At 34.8% G+C, this 23,813-nt stretch overlaps 1 protein-coding gene across 2 annotated transcripts in view; it reads right to left on the bottom strand.

The window, feature by feature from the left end:
* Nucleotides 1–23,813, bottom strand: part of LOC100926503 (voltage-dependent L-type calcium channel subunit alpha-1C) — a 342,775-nt gene that overhangs the window by 250,951 nt on the left and 68,011 nt on the right. For both annotated transcript variants that reach the window (XM_031937793.1, XM_031937792.1), the window contains exons 3-4: nucleotides 22,550–22,708; nucleotides 5,317–5,513 (exon numbers count right to left, since the gene is read on the bottom strand). In XM_031937793.1, coding sequence (XP_031793653.1) covers nucleotides 5,317–5,513; nucleotides 22,550–22,673 — 321 coding nt within the window. In that variant the 5' untranslated portion in view covers nucleotides 22,674–22,708. The remainder of the gene's footprint in view (nucleotides 1–5,316; nucleotides 5,514–22,549; nucleotides 22,709–23,813) is intronic.

The raw sequence follows: 23,813 nt of genomic DNA, 5'->3' as shown, positions 1-23,813 counted from the left end.
TAGGAGTTCCCCATATCAGTGAAAAAACTAGTACAGTCCCTGTCCTCTTCTTATAGGAACATAAAAGTAAACAGACTCCTAGAGCTGAACCATCAAAAGAACATCTGTTGTCAGGATCTTTTGTTTAAGTGCAACACCACCAAAATCTAGAGACTAGTAGTTTTTGAACCTGGAAAAAAATGGAATTGAATTATGCCCTTAATTGTAGGTCAGGGGGATATCCCTGAGGCATAAGCCACTGAGTTGGGTAGGAAGTAGCTGCCATTTTGTAGGGATCTATTTTAATGACTTATTCTTTAGAGAAACTCAGTTATTTCTATGTGGATAAAAGAGTAAAAGTGATGTTAACATGCTTCTAAATTTGTTTAAGCCAGGACAAAGTTGAGTTATTCTTTTTCTGGTTATGGCCCTTCCAAAATAATAAAAAAGAAACAAGCGGATATTTTTTCTGTAGAAAGTAAGACAATGACTATATGTGTGTATGTATATCTATATGTATGTATATATGTATTTTTTAAATCAAGGAAGAAATGAAGTTAATGTTTTAATATTAATTGGTCTAGCACCAAGACAATTCTTTCCCCTTCTGAACACTAAAGAGCCCCGCAATTTTTCATCTTCTAAAGAGATTTGTACAATCTGAAAGTATAATGATTCAATTTGAAGCCAGAAAACAACACCCTTCCTCCAGAAGGTAGATCATCAAAGCTAAAAGTGGCTTAATTTCAAAAACTTTAGCTTCCACTCATTTGTTTTTACTTTCTTCAGATCTACAGACATCCAGAGCAGATCCCTGAATGAAGAATAACCTCTAGATAAATAACTTGACCCTTAGTGCCTTTTCTGCCAAGAAGTGCTAATACTTTGATGGAAGACATAATGCCATTCCTCTACACTGAATGTACTTCCCCACATAGATTCTGCTAAATTTGGTTTCTGAATCAGCCCCAGTGTTAATAAGGAAAAGAAAGTAGTAATAGTGTTTGGTAAGAGAGAAGAGGTTCCTGGAGCTGCTTGAGTCCCCATGGAATGTCTCATAAGCTCAACTTAAACACATTTTTTTCTGGGACCTCCTTACCCCACTCCTTCTGCTTACATGCCAAAACCTTACAGTTGATCAATCATTATGGAATTCTAGCTCTAGATTGTGCCTAGGATACAGAAAGCAGCCAAGAGCCCCACAGAAAACAGGCAGACTCCCGAATACAAGAAGCAAAAATGCCTTAGGGAAGCTAAAATAGACACATTCAAGCTTGAGGGTTAGGACAGGTTAGGCCAGGAATGCTTGGCAGAGATGGAAGAAAATGCAAATTCCTAGCCTCCCACTTAAGTTCTAAAGTTTTCCATTTCTTTTTGAAGAAGGAGCAGCACATTCCTCTGGTGATGTTCAAAATCCTTTATGAATCCTTTATTTTGAATGTTTTAACATTTTGGGTTATTTCTCTTTCTCTCCTCTGCCCCAACTTCCCAATACACAGAATATGAGAAAAGATGATTTTTTGCAGCTGATGAGGATTTGCATTTTAAGTAGTGAGGATGACCTTGGTTACCTTTTAAGGTAATTGAGACCAAGACTACATCACAAAGGTCACCTAAGATTTTTGCAAATTATCAGGGTGCACCTTTAATTTTCTACCTTCAAGTACACTTAAAATTATTCAAATTGTTGGTCTTTGCATCTTTCTCAGAAGCAACAACTCTAAGAATTTTGTTTTCCATGAATGGATACTGGCTGAATGTTTCATCAAGAAGTTTGGTATGCCCCAGTTGGCCATATGATATAAGCCCTGCTTTAAAATATACATGTGTACATGTTTAAACAGCCACATGATTGAGCTGAGAAAGTAATTTAAATTGCATGAGTTATAAACAGAAAAGATTGGTCAGTCTACTAAAAACAGGAATTCAGAAAATTACTTTTCACGTGCAAACTTCAGATATCAGTTCCTTATTTTGTCACAGAATGATTTTTTTTTTTTGTTAAGGCAAATGAGGTTAAGTGACTTGCCAGGGTCACACAACTAGGAAGGGTTAAGTGTCTCAGGGTAAGTTTGAACTCAGGTCCTCCTGACTTCAGGGCTGGTGCTCTATCCACTGCACCACACACAGAATAATTTTTAAAAAAATCTCAATAATGAAAATTGTTATTTGAACTTTATATGTATCTATTACTTGATGTAATTTATTACATCATTATTAAAATTTATTTTCATTTAATAAGAGGAGATTATCTTACATTCTATCATCATAAATAGGAGCTTATCTTTCTTAGAGAAAAATTTCTATGTCCCTTGCAGCTCAGGATATGTCTGTACCTAGCCACTGTACCACCTGTTTCTGTAAGATTTTAAGGGCCAGTTTTGCCATCTAGAAACATTCAATTAAGTCCTTCTGGATACAATATAAATATTCTGTGTTCTAACTCACAGCTAGTTTCCTAACTGGAGTTCCCATCATGAACTGATTTCTTAGCCTCTTTTGACTGAAACCATACTGACTTCTTCGGTTTGAATGGAAATGCTTGCTCACCAATAAGAGATAGAAATCACATTTTGAATTGGCCTGGGGAGTATAAATGTTCATGCACACTTTACAGTTGCAATAAATTAGAGGCAGAGAGGAGAACAGAAAAAAGAGGGAATAGAAAAAAGGGGAAACAGAGAAATTGTCTGTAAGCAGAAGCCTTGGGCTGGAGCGTTACCCAGCTCATCATGAATACCCTAGAAGATTGAAGTTCTTCTAGGTGAGATAGGTAGTATATTTATACATGTGGTCTCTCTGTCTCTTTCTCTCTTGCTTAAAAAAAAAAAGAAAAAAGTATATATATACCTATACACACATATAGAATTTCATTATACTTTTAAAATATTGCCCCAACCCCCCAGAACAAGTATATATATATATATGTGTGTGTGTATGTGTGTGTGTGTGTGTGTACATATATATATATATATATATATATATATATATATACATACATGTATGTATATACATAGAGCCTTTGTTGAAAGGTTCCTTCAATAGTTAGAGAGGAATATTCCTTGGGACCCTGATTGTTTCTTCACCTCTAAAATGCCTTCCATTTCCATTCTGAGTATTGGAAACTCCAGGGGAGAAAGCACAACACAGCTGCTGAAAATTGGTGGTTGCAGTTAATATGCTTCTCACTTTTCCCCACTTTGGGTGTCATTATGACAGTGTTTCTCTATACCACATCTGGCTGGTGAGGTACCAGTGACTTGGGTTGGGGGAAAAGGGAGGGAGGGATGAAAGACCACAATTTATATCTGGGTTGTCACCAAAATAAATTATACCTATTCTCCCAGCCCCCCTCTCCCAATCACCCACTTCTATCTTGCCCTTCACATTCCAATCTAATACTGACAGGAATTGCCATAGCAACCTAAGACACTGGTTTGAAGTTCATGTGATAAACTTTTAATGTGCTGTCCCATAAATCATGTATTTTATAACCTTCTCATTTGTAGATAGATAATTCCCCCCCCCCAGAAATGTTGAAGTAAAGATCCTTCCTTACTAAGATAGAAGGAAGGACCAAAAAGTTTTTCAAAAACTTGGTAGAATTTGGTATAATTTATTTAACAGAAGAAACTTGTCCAGTTGGGAACTGATTTAGATGAATTTTAAGATGATTCAAACAAATGTCTTAGTCTGTGGTCTCACAAATAATTTCTAATGAGTTTATTTCTGGCTTAGCTTGTAACATATTTGTATGACTTTAAGTTCTTTGTCAAAATTAGACCAATGTTTTGATTGATTTTGAATGACCCTAAATGATTTTCTACACGAGGGCAAGCATCCACCTATGGTTGATCAACTACAAGAAATATAGGGATTAGCATTAGGAGCCTTGTAAATCAGGAGGATTTGGCACCTGCCCCATAAAATATTATTCCAATATGAAATTCTCTAGAAGAAATGTTGTTCCTTGAATATTCTTTCTGAAGCAGAAAGATCCTGATACTTCCTTGGTTTCAGTTCTACTGTCTAGATGCTTTGTTATTCCCCACCAAATTATTCAGTTCACTCTCATACAAGATCACTTCTACATATGCACTCCATTCATAGTATCTCTACCAGGCTTCCTATGAAGATTTAGGCAGGTTCCATGAATTCCAATTGTTTTGCAAAATTCTAGAGAAGATGGTGCTTTCAGTGCTGACAGAATACATTAGTGTCCCACACAGGGACCATGTGGATACCACATCCTGAAGAAGGAAATAGTAGTTTCTCCAGAGTTTCTGCCAAAAATAGGCTTTGCCTTACCAGGATAAGATGCCATTTAGAGGAAGAGAAAAGTTGCATCAATTTGGATGGGTACTGACTAAAGGGGAATGTTTCATGGAGATCTTAAGCTAGCTTTCTATAAGGGTCAATAGATGACATGCAATATAGCCAGTTTTACTTGTCAGAAAACAAAAGCTAAACATCTCAGGGAACTAGAAATTCATTACACACTGGTGTAAATTAAAAAGGTGGAATTTTCAGATATCTAGCATATAAACAGAGGTTTTAAAATTTTAAGTCACTAGTAAAAATCGATACCTATGCACTAGGTTAATGAGTGATTAGAATGTTATGACAAGATTAATCTAAGAATTAAAATTCAGCAACATGCTATAGTAGGTGGTGATCAATGGACTCACAGATCTGTTGGAAGGGGGTCACTTCCCATAGCACTGGACATGGGCTGTGATCCCTTTCCATGAAACATGTGCTTTGGTGTCTTGCTGAAATGCATGTACAATGTTAAGTTGACATTGCATTTCCCAATTGATCACCATTGGTAATGGTTGTAGCAAAGATAATTGGCCATGAAGTGACCAGCTGATTAATTGGCTCTAATAATCATCTTTAATGCAATTTCTGTTATGGGTGACCAATCAAAAATTACCATAGCAAATCAACAATGTACATATCCTTCCACAAAGTGACAAAGCATGCATTCCACAGAAAGGGAACAGAGCTCATGCCCAGCTTCCGAGAGCTGTATTAGCTCATCAGAAAGTGGGAGAGTGCATCTATTGATCATAATTATCATACAATGCAAAGAAAATTCTAGTTTGATGTGGGATCTTTCTTCTTAGGAGAGAAGGCCTGATTGTTTTTTATAGCCCTAAAAAAACCACACTTATGCTTCTGTATTTAGATCTGTATTTAGTAAAACAGAAGTATTACTCAAAAGGGAGTTGTTAACATTGTGAACTCTAAGTCAACTATTCAAAAATTCCCCAAACAAAATGATATATCATTTGCTTCCTCTGCCCCATGGATCTCAGGTTTCCAGATACATACCCAGTACAGCACATCCGTCCAGCCCTCCATTGTAATGCACTGGAACACAGTTAACATGGCGAAGGCGAAATTGTCAAAGTTGGTGATGCCGTGTTTGGGTCCATCCCACCCTGCTTTACATATGGTGCCATTCTGGCACTGTCGTCCATGTCCCGTGTCAAGGGCACAGGGAGAAGGGTCATCTTCTACTGGGGCATCTCAGGTAGCCAGAGGAAATGAAGGAAAGACAAGAATCAAGAAAAGGAAGGAGAGGGAGAGAGAGAAAGTGAGAGGAGTTAGGAAAAAAATGAGGTTTAAGTTCATGATAAAAATAATAAGACTAATAACAACATACATGAAATTTGTTTTCTTCTTGGAGACAGGGTGATTTCGCACATTAAACAAATGGAATAACAAAGGTTTATCATAAGCCAGCACCAATTCAAAAAATAATCGTTTTGGATATTTGCCATACAACTAGGAGACTTTAGATTCAACAACTGATTTAATGTACCTGGATGCCATGCTGTGTTAACACTACATTCTTCTGAGCAATAAAAATACAGTAATAATGATGACATTTATATCACCAGGATGCAGAGTGCACTGCCAAGTTCCTTCAGTTAGGTAATGATGATGGGAAGAAGGATAATGACTGGTGATATTAGTAGACTTTTCTTTGAAGAGTTTATTGACATTTTTCTTTGTATATTCAGTTTTGGAGTCAAGGGATATGGTATTAGGAAGCTTTTTCAGCATTTTAGTATCCAAACAGTTTATCTAAAGTTTTAAATGAAAACTTACATATTTCACTTTTCTTTCTCTGATTCATGATGCCCCAAGAACCTGGTCTAGTCATTTCAAAATTTTGAGGATTAACTTTTTGTTTTTAGAACCTCTATTCTGCTTTGTTAAAAACTTCATGAATTAGAATCCTGCTTATATATGGATACTATATTTACCAGTTCCCCTAGCACCATTCTTTTGCAATGATCTTATTAGCATATTACAACCAACCTCTACCCCATCATAGAATCCCACAATAAGATAATTTGACCAATTATACAAGATGCCAAATTATTATTCCACACCCCCCCTTTTTTTTTCCTGTGGGATAATGTTTTTGCTGTTTTGGTGATAGTCTCTTCTCATGGAATTGGTTAACATGACATGCTAACTTGGTAAAACTTAGACTACCTATGGTTATTCTATCAAGGCTAATCATTGGTAAGTTTAAGCAGGATGCTATGCTTTCATAATATCTGCCAGTTAAGTTTAAAAATTCAATGGTCTCTATGGAAAATAATATTATGTGATTCCCACACACATGAAATTAAGCACATCTTTTTACTGACAGGTAATAACAATAGTTAAAAAAAGGACCTTCAAGCAAATTTTCCCAACTAAAAAATGATTACAATTGACAACAGCAATAATATGATCTTGATTATTGACTTTGTTCAGAAGTTTTCTCAGTCCTGGGACATTTATTTCAACATATTTCTCCTTTCACTATTATCAAAGCAACCCAAATGTTTGCAACATATTATTTGCAAATGATGTAATAATCCCTCTGGGCTGATGAGTAGTAGCTGATGATGATCTGATTTGGGCAGGCTATTATATGCTGGGCAGCTGTTACTGGCCTGGGCTAGTTAGGTCACTTGGCTACTGAGCAGCTGTTGCCCTTATACCACTGGACTCTTCACTGAAGGAAGCATCTCTGCTAGACGGGATCTTTCCTAAGACTCTCAGTATTTATTCAGTGATGGGCAGTTGGAATGCCAGCCTCTGGTTTGGTTGAGTGTTACTCAGCTTTTTCAACTGGAGTGTTACAGTTTACCAAAGACAGTAACCTTTTTTTCTTTTATCCTTTCAGAATTTCAGCTCTGAGGTTTGTCATCTCTGGCAGAAAATAGGAGATTTCTAGCCTCTGTGGTTCAATAATTTTGAATTCAGATTGGCTTCTCTCAAATTTTGGATTCCACTTTTACTTATGATGATCACCTCAGGTATTTATCTCTAGTTCTCTAGAGACTTATGCAAATAATATATAATTAAACTAGAATTTAATATACAATTGAACTAGAAGAGTCTCTAACCGTGCCACATTCCCTTCTTATCTATTTTCTTGCTATCTCAAAGTTTTACTTTTTTCCTTCCCTACATCAGTTTGGCTGAAGTGAAAATGGCTTCTAGCACCTCCTTATGTTGAAGTGTTGTTATTTTTGGGCCTGTAGTTTCAAATCTTCTTTTCAAAGAGAAAAAAAGAATGAACAATAATTTCCTACCAAGGGAAAAAGCTTCAATAAAAGCCTAAAATTGGATGCTCCTGCTAGGAAAGTGCAATTATAGAGATTTTTGTTGTTTATTTATCATAGCTGATATTTTTATAGGTCCTTCATGGTTACAATACACTATTTACAACCTCATCTGATCTCCATAAAAATCTCAAGAAATGGGCAGTGTGTTATTAACTTCATTTTTCATAAGTGGAAATTGAGTCTCAAAGAAAATAGTAGTTGTTTGTCCTATATTTTCAAAAAGGACCATTGACCCCATGGGGTGATGACTTGTTTTTTTTTTTTTTTTTGTTGTTTTGTTTTTCATGAATTGGAATTAAGTAAGGCAGAAATGCACAAACATGGTATTTAGTCAGTAAATGTAAATGATTTGCTCACTATATATGGCTAATAAGTGGAAGAGCCAGGACTTATACTCAGATCTTTGTGATTCTAAATCTTTCTACTGCAGATGTAGGAAATCCTGAAATAAGTCTTCTATACATATTCTAGTACCTTCCTTCAAAAGAACTAATAAAGGGAATTCTATTTTGGGTTTGTTTTTAACTAATTGTCAGAAAACAGTTGCTAGGCTAAGTGGGAAAGATGGAAACCCTAGAAGAAGTATTTATTCCAACTTGGCCTTTGTTTTTAAAATTTTTAATATTTCCCCTAATTATATATAAAACAATTTTTAACATTAATTTTTTTTGGTTAAAGCTTTGAGTCCCAAATTCTATTTCTCTATCCCTCTTTTACCTCTTCCTTCCTGAGATGGTAGGTAATCTGAAATAGGTTATTCATGTGCAACCATGTAAAATATTTTGTGCAATAAAAATTGGGCAAAACAAGAGAGAAAATAGTATGCTTCAGTCTGTTCCCAGATGCCATCACTTCCTTCTCTGGGAGCAAATAGCATTTTTCTTTATGAGCCCTTTGGGATTGTCTTAGATAGTTGCATTGTTGAGAATAGGTAAGTCACTCACAGTTGTTCCTTGTATAATATTGCTGTTACTGTGCACAATGTTCAGGTTTTACTCACTTCATTCTGTTTCAGTTCACGTTAGTCTTTCCAGGTTTTTCTGATGTCATCCTGTGTGTCACTTCTCATAGCACAATAATATTCAATTATAATCATATATCACAACTTGTTCAGCCATTACCTAATGGACAGTCCTCTCATCCTGGTCTTTATGACAGAAGACAATTCACTGTATACTCTAATATACCGTCTCCATTGTGAAAAATAGATTTCAACAGGTTATGGGGAAATACAGGTGATGTATTACATGCTATAGGAGAAATCAGGTCAGGAGAGATGGAAGGTGTTAAAGAATGGAATTTTGTAGTCACAAAGAGAAATAATTGCTATGAGATGAAATAATGGGATTTATCTGGTGAAACCAATCTAAAGGGACTTGTAGCATGGGAGGACAAGGGAAGGGAACAAGCATTTATTAAGTGTCTATGTGCTAGGGACTGTATGAAATTTCCTCTTGGAATGCTAGCCAGACATCATCCTTGTTGAGCATTATCACAAGATGTGAGGGGTACTATAAGACTAACTAAGGGTAAATATTGCCCTGATTAAAGAAAGAAATACAGAATAGTTTGGTAACTATAAGATCACTGATCTTATCTTGAATTCCTAGAAAAATTCTCAAATGGATCATTAAAAGAAGGTGGAGAAACATGTATAAACAAAGTAGTCATTTAAGAGCCAGCATTTTTTTTTTTTTAACCAAGAACAGGCAATGTCAGACTAACTTTATTCATTTTTTTTGACAAGATTAATAAACTAGTAGATAAGAAAAATGTGTAAGATTGTTTACCTATGTAAGAGATTGTCCTTCATTTTTGAAAAGAAATACATCACAAAGTGATGTCTTGACTTGCACATGAGCTGGATTTAAGTAAAGTTCCATACAGTCTTCATCCTCATTTTCTCTTCCAGAGTTATCAAAGTTCAATGGGAGGATAAAAGTCATGATGACTGGCGATGGCCAGGGATGCAGTGAATGGTCTTGGTCTCTCTGATGTCTGACCAAGCTCCAAGGCCTCCATAGGACCTGCTTCAGCCACCTTCATGGCTGTTGGAACAAATGGTTCTCATAATCCCATTCTGCTGGAGGAAGTCTTCATACTTGGGGGAGATATCTCCTTGAGTCACTGACATTTTGGGGGCCTGTCAGTTACCCTTCATTTTATTTTACTGGGGTGCAACAATTGCACATACTATAGTTTCTTAAAGCCACAGATGAGAGGTAGCACTTTTCATAATGAAAGAGATAGAAAAAAATTTTTTGTGTGTGTGAAAAGGAAGAGATTTACATTGTCTAGGGTAGCAAAATATTGCTGCTGTTATAGAATAACATTTTGTTATTTAATAGGAGTAGAAAAAGAACTTTGTTTTAATGCTATTGTTAAATTGTCAATCATGTCTGGATCTTTGTAATCCATTTGTTGTTTTCTTGGCAAATTATTTTGCCATTTCCTTTTCCAGTTCATTTTCCAGATGAGGAAACTGAGACAAACCAGTGATTTGCCTAGACTCATACAGCTAGTAATTTTCTGAGACTGGATTTGAATTCAGGACTTCCTGAGTTCAGGCCAAGTGCTTCTATCCACTGTGCCACCTAGTTGCCTGTTTGTTCTAATACATACATACACACACACACACACACACACACACCCTTATATGTAACTAATATGTAATATACATAATGTAATATATATTATATAACTAATATGTATTTTATAAACATTATATAACATGCATATATGAATATGTACTATTTTATATAAATATTATTTTTAATATAATATGTATAAAATATATAATATAATAATATATAACTAATATACTATGAATGTGTGTACACAGGAACATAGTTTTTAGATGGGATTTGAACAGTTTTGGAAATAAAATGTTCTGTGGTATAGATGTGAGATTTCATATTTCTTTGGGAGAAGTGGGGAGTGATATCTTATTTATGTAGAAACAGTTTTATGTTACAAAGATGCAAAGAAAGATAAGGAAATATGATCGCATAGAGACACAATTTCAAGGCCACCAGAGATTGAACACTAAGGAAGAGACTTCAGAGCTTGATGGGTATTTCACCTAATTTTCTGACTATTTTATGACTAAAGAGAGTAAACTTAAAAAAAAGAGAGAGGGGGAAATCATAGAGATATTTAGAGACTGACTTATTTTACAAAGAACGTGACAGGGAAAATTTGGGGAGTTGTGACTTTTAAATTAAAAGTAAGTTACTGAGTCAAAAGGCTCCTATTTAAGCCATGGGAAATAGAAAAAAAATTAATTTGGGAACCAGAAGAATCTGAATTGAAGATGTAGCAAGGGAACTAATTAAAAAGCTGCTTTGGCTGTTTTTTTGTCCTTTGTTTTTCGAAGAGGATCAATGACATCACGAGGATGACATCTTTTTCATTTCTTTTCTTTTTCTTTCCTTCTTTGTTTTCTTGTTTCCTTCCTTGCTTCCTTCTTTCCTTCCTTCTTTGTTTCCTTGTTTTCTTCCTCTCTTTCTTGTTTCCTTCCTTCCTTGGTTTCTTCTTTGGTTTCTTTCTTTCCTTCTTTTTTTCTTTTATCTTGATTTGCAGGTAAATTATAATCCATCAGTCTATAGAATGCTTTCCTGATAGGTAGCAGAGATAATTGACTTAATAGAACAATTATTACATTTGCCCTTCAGCACCCCCTAGAGATGGAAAAAGGTGAAGCTTTTCATAAGGGCTATGTATAGAATCTTTGCCATAACTGTTGAATGAATTGCTGGATGAATCATATCCAGGTTTATATGCTTATTGTGATATATCTTATTATTTATGATTTGCTTTAATATATTGCTATCTACATTATTATTGTTGTTGTTGTTTTTGCTTTATTGTTAAGAAATGATTATATTTAAGATTTTAAAGTATTTTTTAAAAATTGTGAGTGACTGGTTATATAAGAAAAATATACATTGGATGGAGCTGAAGAATTAGAGTGGTGAGTATGATAAGTATAACTGCCCTCAACAGGGTTATCCCTCAGAGTCTAAGAGTTTGACTACATAACCTTATGGGGGAGGTCTATCTTTGGGAACATGCTAATATGAGAGCAGGTTGGAATAAGTGAGCCAAACCTAGAGAAAAGTTATGTTTGAAACCTTCCTGTGAGAAGGTTAGCTGAACCTGAAATATCCAAATGATGATGAGAATATGTGGAACTATCACAAATAACATTAAAGAAGGGAACATGGGAAAGACAGTCACTTCATTAATAAGCGAGGAAGAGATGATATCCATAAAGATTATCTGGCGGCTCAAGTGTTGCTCTGCTATTTTAAATCTGTCTCAAGCAACAATAAAAAAAAAGCTTTGGGAACAATTAAGAAGCAATGAATATCTTGTAAAAATAGGTACCTATAAAAAGCACTAAAGAGAACACTTGAAAATGTGAACACACAAATCAGCAGGTCCCAGTAACATCTACCACAGGATAGAGAGAGATTAATTTGAAAAACGAAGTGAATTTTTTTGGCTTCTAAGAATTATGTATCTCAATGATAAAAATAAGGATATGGTTGGGGAAAAGAAGAATTATCAGTGTTGTATTGTTTTTATTCATTTTGTTAAATATTCCCTATTACATTTTAAACTGGTTCTGGCTACAATGTGCCCCAGGTTTGACACTTCTGATGTATATTACAGTTGCTATTGGTGAGTATGTTCAGTTAAGCAGGGGAACAATTTTAAAGCAGAAAATCAGAGAAGATACATAATATTTTCTAGCTTGACTGAGATGTCATATCTACATAGGTTTGAGTCAAACACATCATATATCAACTCAGCTTATCCATGGAAACATATGTTTTACATGGGAGCTATCTTTATTATAGAGCTACTATGGACAGCTCCTCTGATAGAAAGAAGAAGATACCAAAGTTTATAGTTCCAAAGTCCCTATCTTAAGATGTGGGCTTTTCTCATTCATGTACTTCTTGGCATGTTACTATAAATGTTCTCACTTTCTCTTACAAATACTAAAAATGTTGATGGGATAATCTGACCTAGGTTTCTATGTAGATTTTTGTAAATTTATTATTTCTGAATTTTCTTTACTTATAATATTATTATTTTTTCTTCTTTTTAAGTAAATGGTTATATCTCAGATCTAGAAGTATCATTTTTTGTAAGTGGTTAATTTCATATAAATAAAAGCACATTGGTGGAAAATTGAGCATAACAGTGACAAATAGGGGGAAAGTATTTTACCCACATCAGGGCTGTCCCTTGGACTTTGAGAAAGTTTAAATGAAACCACAAAGTTACTCTTCTCTGGGAACCTAGATGTAACAGTGTGAGATCAGGTTAAAATGAGTAAGACAGTCCAGAGAGTGAGTAGGTGAAGAAGTGTGAAGTATTTCAGTGTGGGTGGTCTCCTCATGTATCTATGACACATATACAAAATCTCCAAATCCTCAAATTTACATTGCGCATGATTCTAAGTGCTTCAGATTTTTTGTTATGTACTCCTCTACTGTGCCGAACACATTCAGCCTTTTGGAAGGTCTTTTCTAAATAGTTTTAAGCATTAAAATGATTTCGCAACATAGTGCTTTTGTTGAATAGCTAGGAATCAGATCATCAGACTAGCACCACCTGGCAGGTTGGGAAACTTGGAGAAAAATGACTGCCCACATTCAAAGCTCTGAAGAGAGAAGGGTTCTTTGAAGGAGAAGGTTTAAAAACCTATAGTATAGTACTAAAGTATAGTACTTTACTTTACATAGTACATAAAGTTTCATTGTTAAAATGAAAGAGTCAGATTAGATTTTCTCAAAATGCTCATTCTGGTCTAATGAAATATTTGATCTAGCTTTTCTGTTTTGAAGTAGGCAATCTATAGGATACTCCTCAGCTCTATTCACTATTAGTTATTGTGATCCTAAATATTATCATGAGTGATATACTAAGTGTGATAGAGACAAATTATATACAAATTCTCATGGGAGAAATATCTTGGATTGATTGATTATATAAAGAACTCTAAAGGGATTCTCTTTTCTATAAGACATTCCCTTGAGTTATTTTTCTATTAATGATGATATGATGAAATGAAACATTCATATTCTCAATTCTTTTGTTAGTGGTATGTGTATTTTGCAAAACAGATAGTGGGACAGAGATGGATTTGAAAACACCTGTTATAACTGTAGTCTTTGGTTATATAGAGCAGAGAAACTTCATTTTCCATAACAAAAGGGCAAGCCCTCTACTCAGTGGTAAGGGAAATATCATCATCTACCACTGAATTAATATAATTGAGAATAGAATAGACTTTTGTATGGATTCATACAAATTATCATAGTTCTATAGGTTTAGATGTAGGTATAGCTCAAGCTATAATTAAGTAAGAATCTGAACATGAATGAAAAATAAGGGTCATGGTGTTGGTCTGGTAATTCCTTAGATAAGACTGTCAACCTTAAGCAAGGGAAGAATTGTTTTATCTAAAAAAGAGGAATATAAGCAGGCACTAGCCTAATGTCAAAAAGGAAATCTAACCACTACACCCCTGTCAGATTGGCTAAGATGACAGGAAAAAATAATGATTGTTGGAGGGGATGCGGGAAAACTGGGACATTGATGCATTGTTGGTGGAGTTGTGAACGAATCCAACCATTCTGGAGAGTAGTTTGGAATTATGCTCAAAAAGTTATCAAACTGTGCATACCCTTTGATCCAGCAGTGTTACTACTGGGCTTATATCCCAAAGAAATCATAAAGAAGGGAAAGGGGCCTGTATGTGCACAAATGTTTGTGGCAGCCCTCTTTGTAGTGGCTAGAAACTGGAAACTGAGTGGATGCCCATCAGCTGGAGAATGGCTGAATAAAGTGTGGTATATGAATATTATGGAATATTATCGTTTGGTAAGAAATGACCAACAGGATGATTTCAGAAAGGCCTGGAGAGACTTACACGAACTGATGCTGGGTGAAATGAGCAGGACCAGGAGATCATTATATACTTCAACAACAATACTATATGATGACCAGTTCTGATGGACCTGGCCATCCTCAGCAATGAGATCAACCAAATCATTTCCAATGGAGCAGTAATGAACTGAACCAGCTACTCCCAGAGAAAGAACTCTGGGAGATGACTAAAAACCATTACATTGAATTCCCAATCCCTATATTTATGCCCACCTGCATTTTTGATTTCCTTCACAAGCTAATTGTACAATATTTCAGAGTCTGATTCTTTTTGTACAGCAAAATAACAGTTTGGTCATGTATACTTATTGTGTATCTAATTTATATTTTAATATATTTAACATCTACTGGTCATCCTGCCATCTGGGGGAGGGGGTGGGGGGTAAAAGGTGAAAAATTGGAACAAGAGGTTTGACAATTGTTAATGCTGTAAAGTTACCCATACATATAACCTGTAAATAAAAGGCTATTAAATAAAAAAAAATAATAAAAAAAGGAAATCTATTATTTAAGAATGATCATCCAATGCTCATCAATTAGGGAATGATTGAACAAGTTGGGGTATATGATTGTGTTGGAATATTGTTATGTTGTAAGAAATTCCAAAAAGAAAAACCTGAGAAGACTTATATAAATTGATGCAAAGTGATGTGAGCAGAACCAGAGACACTGTATAGAATAACAGCAATATTGTACTGATAAACAACTGTGAAAGACTTAACTGGTCTAATCAATACAACAATCCAAGACAATTCCAAAGGACTCATAAAAAAAAAATGCTGTCTATATCCAGATAGAGAACTAATAAATTTTGAATTAAAGATTAAAACATATCTTTTTCACATAGTTTATTTTTCTTGCAACATGGCTAACATAGAAAAGTTTTCATGATCTCTCTATATATTTACATGTATAATTGATATCACATTGCTTGCCTTCTCAATTTTTGGGGAAGTGACTGGAAGAAGGGACAGTTGGCAACTCAAAATTAAAAAAAAATGAATGTTAAAATGAAATATGTATACATATAAATAAAAGACTGATCTGGGCAGCTACATGCTACAATAGATAGGGCAATAACCTTGAAGCCAGGAGGCTCCAATCTAGCCTTAGAAACTCCTAGTTGTATGAATCCAAGTCAAATGACAACCATTTATTAAGAACTATGCATATATTGTTCTTGGTGATAAGGAAGCAAAGAAAAAAAAAATGGAAATGCTCCATGCCCTCAAGGAGATGACATTCTATCAAAGAATTTAGTCTAGTTCTGTGTTATGAATTAATTTTAAAATTATAAAAAAGGGGAAAATAGTGGCCTCTTTACTATGAGTGGGAAAAAACAAAACCTTATATCTGCAGTCTTAGACTTCTTTGAGGACTATAAAATATGTAAAATGATTTGTAAACTTCAAATTACCTATGTAAATACTATAGAGTATCACATAAAATTTACTACTACTACTATTTTTATTAGAGAAAAATTGTTATCTTGTACAAGGATTTCAGATAGAAAAAAAAATTTGAGACAAGTTGCTATCTCGTTATTATTCTTTCCAATTTAATATTTTCTATTAGCTGCTTCTTCTTCACTTAGAAACATGGTCATTTCTGTCGCGTCCTTAAAAAAAATCTTCCCTAGATTTACTCATCACCAAGAACACTATTTCTTCCCTCCCTTTTATGTAAACTCATGGAGAAAGCTATCTACAATGGGTACCTCTACTTCCTCTCCTCTCTTTCAAACACTCTAGTTTGACTCTGATTTTGTCATGCAACTACAGTTGCTCTCTTCAACATGACCAATATTCTATTTATTGATAAATCTCTTGATGTTGTTGTTGCTGAATCATTCAGTCACATCTGACTTTTTCTGACCCCAAGACTTCTATCTCTTGAAGACTGTCCAAATTCATGTTCATTGCTTCCATGACACTGTCCCTCTCATCCTCTGCCACCCCCTTTTTCTTTTGCCTTCAATCTTTCTCAACATCAGGGTCTTTTCCAATGAGTCCCATTTTCTCATTATGTGGCCAAAGTATTTAAGCTTCAGCCATAGTATTTGACCTCTCAGTGAGTAGCCTGAATTGATTTTTTTAGGTACTGACTGATTTGAACTCCTTGCTGTGCAAAGGACTCTCAAAAGTCTTCAGCACCACAATTCAAAATTCTTGATTCTGTGGTACTCAGTCTTCATTCTAGTCCAACTCCCACAACCATACTTTGCTATTGGAAAAACTGTAATTTTGACTATATAGACAGACCTTTGCCAATAAGGTGATATCTCTGCTTTTTAGTATGCTGCTCAGATTTTCCACAGCTTTCCTTCCAAGGGAAAGGGTCATTTAATTCATGACTATAGGAACTGTCTACAGTGATCTTTGAGCCCAAGAATATAAAATCTGACACTGCTTCCTTTCTTCTATTTGCCAGGAAATGTTAGGAAGAATTGCCAAGATCTTCAGGTTGTATATATATATATATATATATATATATATATATATATATATATATATAAAGTTTCCAGGAACTTTTATTACATTATTCCTTTTCTTTCTCATTAAGAAACTTTTTAATTCCTCTTTACTTTCTGCCATCCAAATTGCTAAATCTGATGGCCTTTTACTAATCTGTTTTCTACTTGACTGACTAGTCACCTTTTCTTTTTCATTTCCTTTCAGTCTATATAGGTCAGTTAGGTAGGTGGTGCGGTGGACAGAGTGCTAAACCTAGAGTTAGGAAGACTCATCTTCTTGAGTTCAAATATGATGTCAGACACTTACTAGTTATATGATCCTGGTTAAGTCACAATCCTATTTACCTTGGTTTCTCATCTGTAAAATGAACTGGAGAAGGAAATGGCAAACCACTCCAGTATCTTTGCCAAGAAAACTCCCAAATGGGGTCATGAGGAATTGGAAAGCTGAACAACAAATCAGTCTATATATTCCTCTGGATTTCTCCATCATGCCTCAGAAAACTCTTTATTCTGGGAGATCATTTTGACCCCATAAGTCACAAATTCACACCCCCCTCTGCCCTTTTCACCTTCTGATTAGAGAGTAAAGGACTCTTCCCATTCCCATTTAAGAAAGAAACCCAGATCAGCCATCTATTGATTTCCCATTGGTTGCATACCTCTGGATGTTTCCATCCTGCTAACCTCTCCCACACCTCCTCTCTTTCTGCATTTCAGCTTCATCTTAGGAATTCTATGATTTAGTGATTATGACCTTCTGGGTTTTCCTCTTAGGAACATTTCTCCTGATTCTCTGCTTTTACACAGATCATCCCCTACGTTTGCAAAACTGCCTGATTTCACCTCCACTTCCCTCACTTCCTTCAAATTTCATCTCCAATCCTACCTTCTGAAATAGACCTTTCCTGGTTCCACTACTACTATCTTTCCTCTGACATCACCCCTCATTTCACATGTATGTATTTTGTTGTATATAGTTGTTTATGGGTTGTCTCTTCCATTAGAGTGTCAACTTCTTGAGAGAATGGACAGTTTTTTTTTTTTTTTAACTTCAGTATTTAAACACTTTGTACATTGTAAGCTCTTAATAAATTCTTGTTGAGTTACTATTCTAGAGATTATTACATAGATAAATTAAATAACTGCTTTTTCCAGCTAAATAAATATAATAGGAAGTCAACTTATTTGATTTAGGATAACTAAAAGCATCATTGGTACAAGTCCAATAGCAGTCAGGACAAGAGGAATCATACATACTGAATCCAGTTCCCATATGATCTGTATTTCTTTTGCTAGGTCTCTATATTTTGAAAGCATTTCATACCTTATAACTTGGAAATTTTGAATATTTAGTATTGGGACAGATATTTTTTAAAGTTTTTGTGAATCAAAGTATGCCTTAGATATTATAAGCAACAGTCCAATCTGTGATAATGGTTTAGTTCCAGTGTCATTTAGTGGCTGAAGTATATATTGAAGATTGTGGTTTGGGGAATTTTGTCTCTATGATCAAGAAAGATAGTGAGTTTCTGATGCATAATATTAGTCATGTCTTACTAATTATTTGGTAGGTGTTAAATAAAAATTTAGATTGTAATGTTGTGTTGCATAATTTCTATCATTTTCTCCTATAATCAACATTGATGGTTACAATTGGGATCTTTAATTACCCTTCTTTAGTTTCTGGTGGTAAAATTCTGGTCTCAATTGCCATCATGAATGCCTCCATTTTGACAAACAAATCTAGATTAAAATTGTAATTATTATCATTATTGCACAAAGTGAATTGGAACCCTGAAAATTAGCTAGTTAATCTATTTTTATGAAGCTAGTTCACCCAGATTATTTAGACCAACCAGACCACTTTGGACTGATTCTGAATGATCCTATTCTTCTCAGAGACCAACAAAAGCTTAAAGAGGTCAGATAGATGATTTAATCTAATATCTTCATTTATAATAAGGGGAAATGAGGCCCAAATAAGCCATTTGTGTGAATGTTGTCATTAACTTCCAAAATACAAAAGCTAAATAGAACTGACCCCTTAGGATATCATGAGAAGAAAATTTCATTTTAAGTGGATAGGTATAAGGAAGCGTAGCTAATGGATAAAATTTTAGATTTGTAACCAGAAACAACAGGGTTAGAATTCTGCTGCAGATAGTAGCTGTATGATCAAGTATGTATTTTAATATCATTAAGGCTTAGTTGTTCTCTTGTTTCAGTCATGTACTCATGACCCCATTTGGGATTTTCTTGGCAAAGATACTAGAGTGACTTAGCATTTCCTTCTCTGTCTCATTTTGCAGATAAGGAAACTGAGGCAAATAGAATTAAATGACTTGTCCAGGATCACACAGCTATTAAGTGTTTGAGGCCGGATTTGAACTTAGGAAAATGAGTCATTTGACTCCCATAGGTAATTGATGCAATTGGAAAGAAAAAGGGCTTCATTTCAACTTCAGATAGAAAAATCCTTGAGATATTAACCACTAAGAGAAGATCATATATGACCAAAGAACCTAAGTTCAGTAATACAAATAACTTGAGAAGCTCTTCCTAGCATAGTATTTGAAATTCTTAATTTCTGTTTAAAAAAGTTTTTAAAAGTTATGTTCTAGCATCGGTTGTTAGTTTTGTAATGCCAAAGTCTTTTAGAAAGTCTTTTGTGAATAATTTTGTGCATCAGAGCAGAAGCACAACTAAGGAAAGTGTTTAATGAGTAAACTACTTAAGCAGTAATGATTATGAGGGAAGAAACAAAAGTGAGGTCTCCTGAAGAGGAAAAAGAAAAGGTAGAAGAAACAGGTGAAGAAAAGGCTTATTCTGGCTGTGAAAGGGCTAGTAATAAGTACTTGTTTTGGTAGCAAGGAGTTGTACTATGTGTTTGTAAGATTTCTCTTTTTGTGTTTATTCATCTAGAGAGCTGTAGAAAAAGTTAGAAGCCTGAAGAAATGTTTCCGTTAGCTCATAGGATTAGAACAGACAGGGACTTTGGAGATCATCTAGTTTTATCCCTTCTGTTCAAACAAAAAGGGTAAATGAAATCTCAAGGCTTTTAAAGAGAGAAATTGTTGTTAGATTAGAAAAGCCACCTGCAAAGGATTTTGGTGTTGAACTATATCACCACCCCCAAATGCCAATGTTGTACACATGCCCTGGGAACATTTTGACTCAAATTATAAAGTATTCAACTCTTATCTGGGTAAACCTAGCATTTGATTAAGCAGTGATGACAAAAGTGAAAGATTAGGGAATAATAACTTGCTATGTGACCATGGGCAAGTAAGACTCTTAACCTCTAGTTGGGCAAGATGAAATTTAAGATTGTTTTTAGTTCTAAAATTCTCTAATTCTATTATCTTAAGCTCAATAAAAGTAGAGAGTTTTCCTTCCTTCCTTCCTTCCTTCCTTCCTTCCTTCCTTCCTTCCTTCCTTCCTTCCTTCCTTCCTTCTTTCTTTCCTTCCTCTCTCCCTCTCTCCTTTCTTTCCTCCCTCCTTTCCTCTTTCCTTTTCTTCCTTCCCTCCTTCCCTCCTTGCTTTCCTCTCTCTCTCCCTATCTCTCCCCCCTCCCTCTCTCAGTCTCCTTCTCTTCCTTCCTGATTTAATTTCCACAAGGAAGAGATTGAGGGACTTGCTTCTAGAAAGGCATGATAATGTGTAAAGAAGACCTCTTATAGCCAATTTGGAGCATGTACAGATATTCTGTAACTGGATCTGTTTGGCTGACCATGTCACGAATAGTCAATTGATTGCGTAGCCAGAAATGGTGTGCATTTAAAATACCAATCAAAACAAGAGGCTTGCTGTTTTGTCTTTTCTTTTCTTCCCTATTGATGCTTGAGGAAAGTCACACTGTAAATTTTTGGATGAGGAGAGGATTTGGACCTTTTTCATCAGAGATCAGCATGGGCCCTCAAATTTGGACTCTGTTCTTTGTGTCTATTCATTTCTACTTTAGGTGGAAGAGATTAAGGATTTCTACAACCTTGGGAGATACAACTTTGTAGAAGTCCATAGCTGGAGTCTATGCTGGGATTTGCTGAAACCAGAAGGTACAGAGAAAAGTCCCGAGAAATTCACTTAACCTAGTACAGCAAAGATGCAGATTCATCTTTCCATTGCTCATAGCATATTTGGAAGTGAAGCTGGTGGGCAAATACTTTATGGAAATTACATTAAGTCTGAATACATGATTCCTAGTGTAGTGGAGAGTGTGTTCCCAAGTATTGGAGGAAAATGTTTATAATTGATGTTAATTGATTAGATGGAACTGGGACACTGTTCATTGGTAGCAAAAGTTTAGGAATGCCAGAATGGGGGTTCAAGTCAATAACATTTGAAAAAGACACACTTGGAACCCTTAGGGATACCCTGAGACCCTCTGAGGAAATGTAATTAGTTTGTCTAGTAAAGTGAATTCAGAGAAACTCTACAACGTCACAAATGCTTGTTGATTGATTGATATAACTATACTTAGACACAATGATTTCTTTTACATTTCTTTATATTTTATTCTAATTATACATTTTGTTTAAACATAATATTTGATTAAAATAGAGCTGAATTTTATTATTTTATTTTAGTATTTATTTTATTATTATTTTTTTTTTTTTTTGCTATTTTAATTAGTTCTGTTTTTATAAAGAAATAAGACAGGCTAGAAAAGTCTGTTAATTTCTTTTTCTCAGTTAATTTTCCATCCCTATGGGAAGTCTAGTAACTGAATTATAAAGCCATACCCAGGTACCATGATTTACACGGGGGAAATGTGTCCTAGTTGCAAGACTTTGGAAGGAATAAATAGCCTCTTGAGTACTAACCTGTGAATCTAGCTTTAAAAGTAAACCCCAAGTGCAAGCATCATATGTCCCTCGTGACAAAGAAAAGTAATTAACATATAATTAATATAGAAACTGTGTCTCACAATGTATGTCATTTGTTCTTATAGTTCCCCATCATTCTATCATGAGAGGCATTCAATATCTCTTTTTCTGGGCCATTATTTATTTTTCCATCATTCAAAATTAAACTTAGTTTTCATGATCTTTTCATCCATAGTTTAATAATCTTGTGCATATTATTTTCTTTATTCTGCTTATTTTGCTTATCAGTTCATGCAAATCTTACATTTCCATGAATTTATTATATTCACCATAATATTTAATTACATTCTTAGACTTTGATTTTTCCTGTTATCTTTAACAGGTTTGTGGAATTCACTTTGATTCCATTTCTTTGTTGACATAAATAATAGTACCAGGAATATTTTGATATAGATGGGATTTTTTGTTTCTGTCTTTTAAATTCTTGGAGTATAGATGCAGAATTTCTGAGTCAAAGGGTTAAATCACTTTTCTTCAGTGAATTAAAATTTCAAGGGATTGGTCCACTCATTTCAAAGCTCTGATAGCAGTGCATCAGTATGCTCTTGTGCTAGTGAATGGTCCTTTTTTTTTTTTTTTTTTTTTTTTTCATATTTCATTACCTGTTAAACCCTCCTGGTTGTAGCAAGTTTTGTGCATCTTCCCCATGAAGAGTTCCAATCCAATGATGGCATAGATGATTATGACAAATAACACAAGCAAGGCAATATGCAGCAGTGGGACCATGGCCTTGATGATGGAATTTAAAACCACTTGTAGACCTGCAATGAGAGAATGATAACAAGGATAACTCACAGTGATAGATTATTATGATACTAAAGGTCTTTCTGTTACTTAGCCCATCTGGGTCTGTCTCCTTAACTGTATAATGAAAGAGTTCTATATTTCTGAGGTCCCTTCCAATTCTAAATGCTGTGATATTATGTATATAATCTCCTCAGTCCTCAATGAATTTTCAGGAAAAAATATTTTCTCATTTTCAAGTTTCATTTCAATACTTTTACAGGGTCCTATGTCTAGAAGGGACTTCAGATTCCATTGTCCAAACTCTTCACTTTGTAGATGAGAAAACTGAAATTTGGACAGATTGTGCTTCTGTCAAGTAACATAGGGTGGGAGGCAATATTTTTCTGCCCGGGTCTAATGATATAGGAATCAATGCTCTGGCTACTACATCTGGCCAAATGCTGAATATGTAAGACACTGAGGTAAGGAGCTTCCATACTATTGTATTATTTGCATTTTACAGCTGAGAAAAGCATGGCTCTAAAAATGTTTTGTCTTAGATTGGCTTGAACCTAGAGCCTTTGACATCACATCCAGAGCTTTTGTTATGTTATCAGTATGATATGATTTATTTGCACCATTGTATAGATGTAGAAAGTTAAGCTCCAAGAGTGACTTATTCTAGCTCATTAAATAGCTAGTAACAGATGTGCAGCTAGAGTCTAAATCTACTCTTTAAAAAATTGTTGAGGGGGCAGCTAGATGGTACAGTAGATAGAATTCCCACAGTGGTGTCAGGAGAAACTGAATTCAAATCTGACCTTAGACACTTAACACATCCTAACTGTGTGACCCTGGGCCAAAAAGAATTATTTTTATGTCACCTTCATTTTCAAATTTATCCTTCCCACCTCCTCTACCCAGAGAATAATTCCCTGTAACAAAGAATGCAAGAGTGGAAAAAAAAAAAAAAAAGAAAAACAAAATTGTTCAATATATCAGCTGAATTTGACAGTATCTGTAATGTTCTGTATCAAAAGAAAGGAAGATATGTTTTTGCATGTATTCTTCAGACCCAAGTTTGGACATTATGATATTGAATTCAATTTTTGTTATTTTTTTTCTTTCCCTTTACATTAC

The sequence above is a fragment of the Sarcophilus harrisii genome, chromosome 5 (genome assembly GCF_902635505.1).
Source record: "Sarcophilus harrisii chromosome 5, mSarHar1.11, whole genome shotgun sequence".
NCBI lineage: Eukaryota > Metazoa > Chordata > Mammalia > Dasyuromorphia > Dasyuridae > Sarcophilus > Sarcophilus harrisii.
The sequence above is the reverse complement of the archived record's forward strand: the minus strand, read 5'-3'. Positions and strand labels throughout refer to the sequence as shown.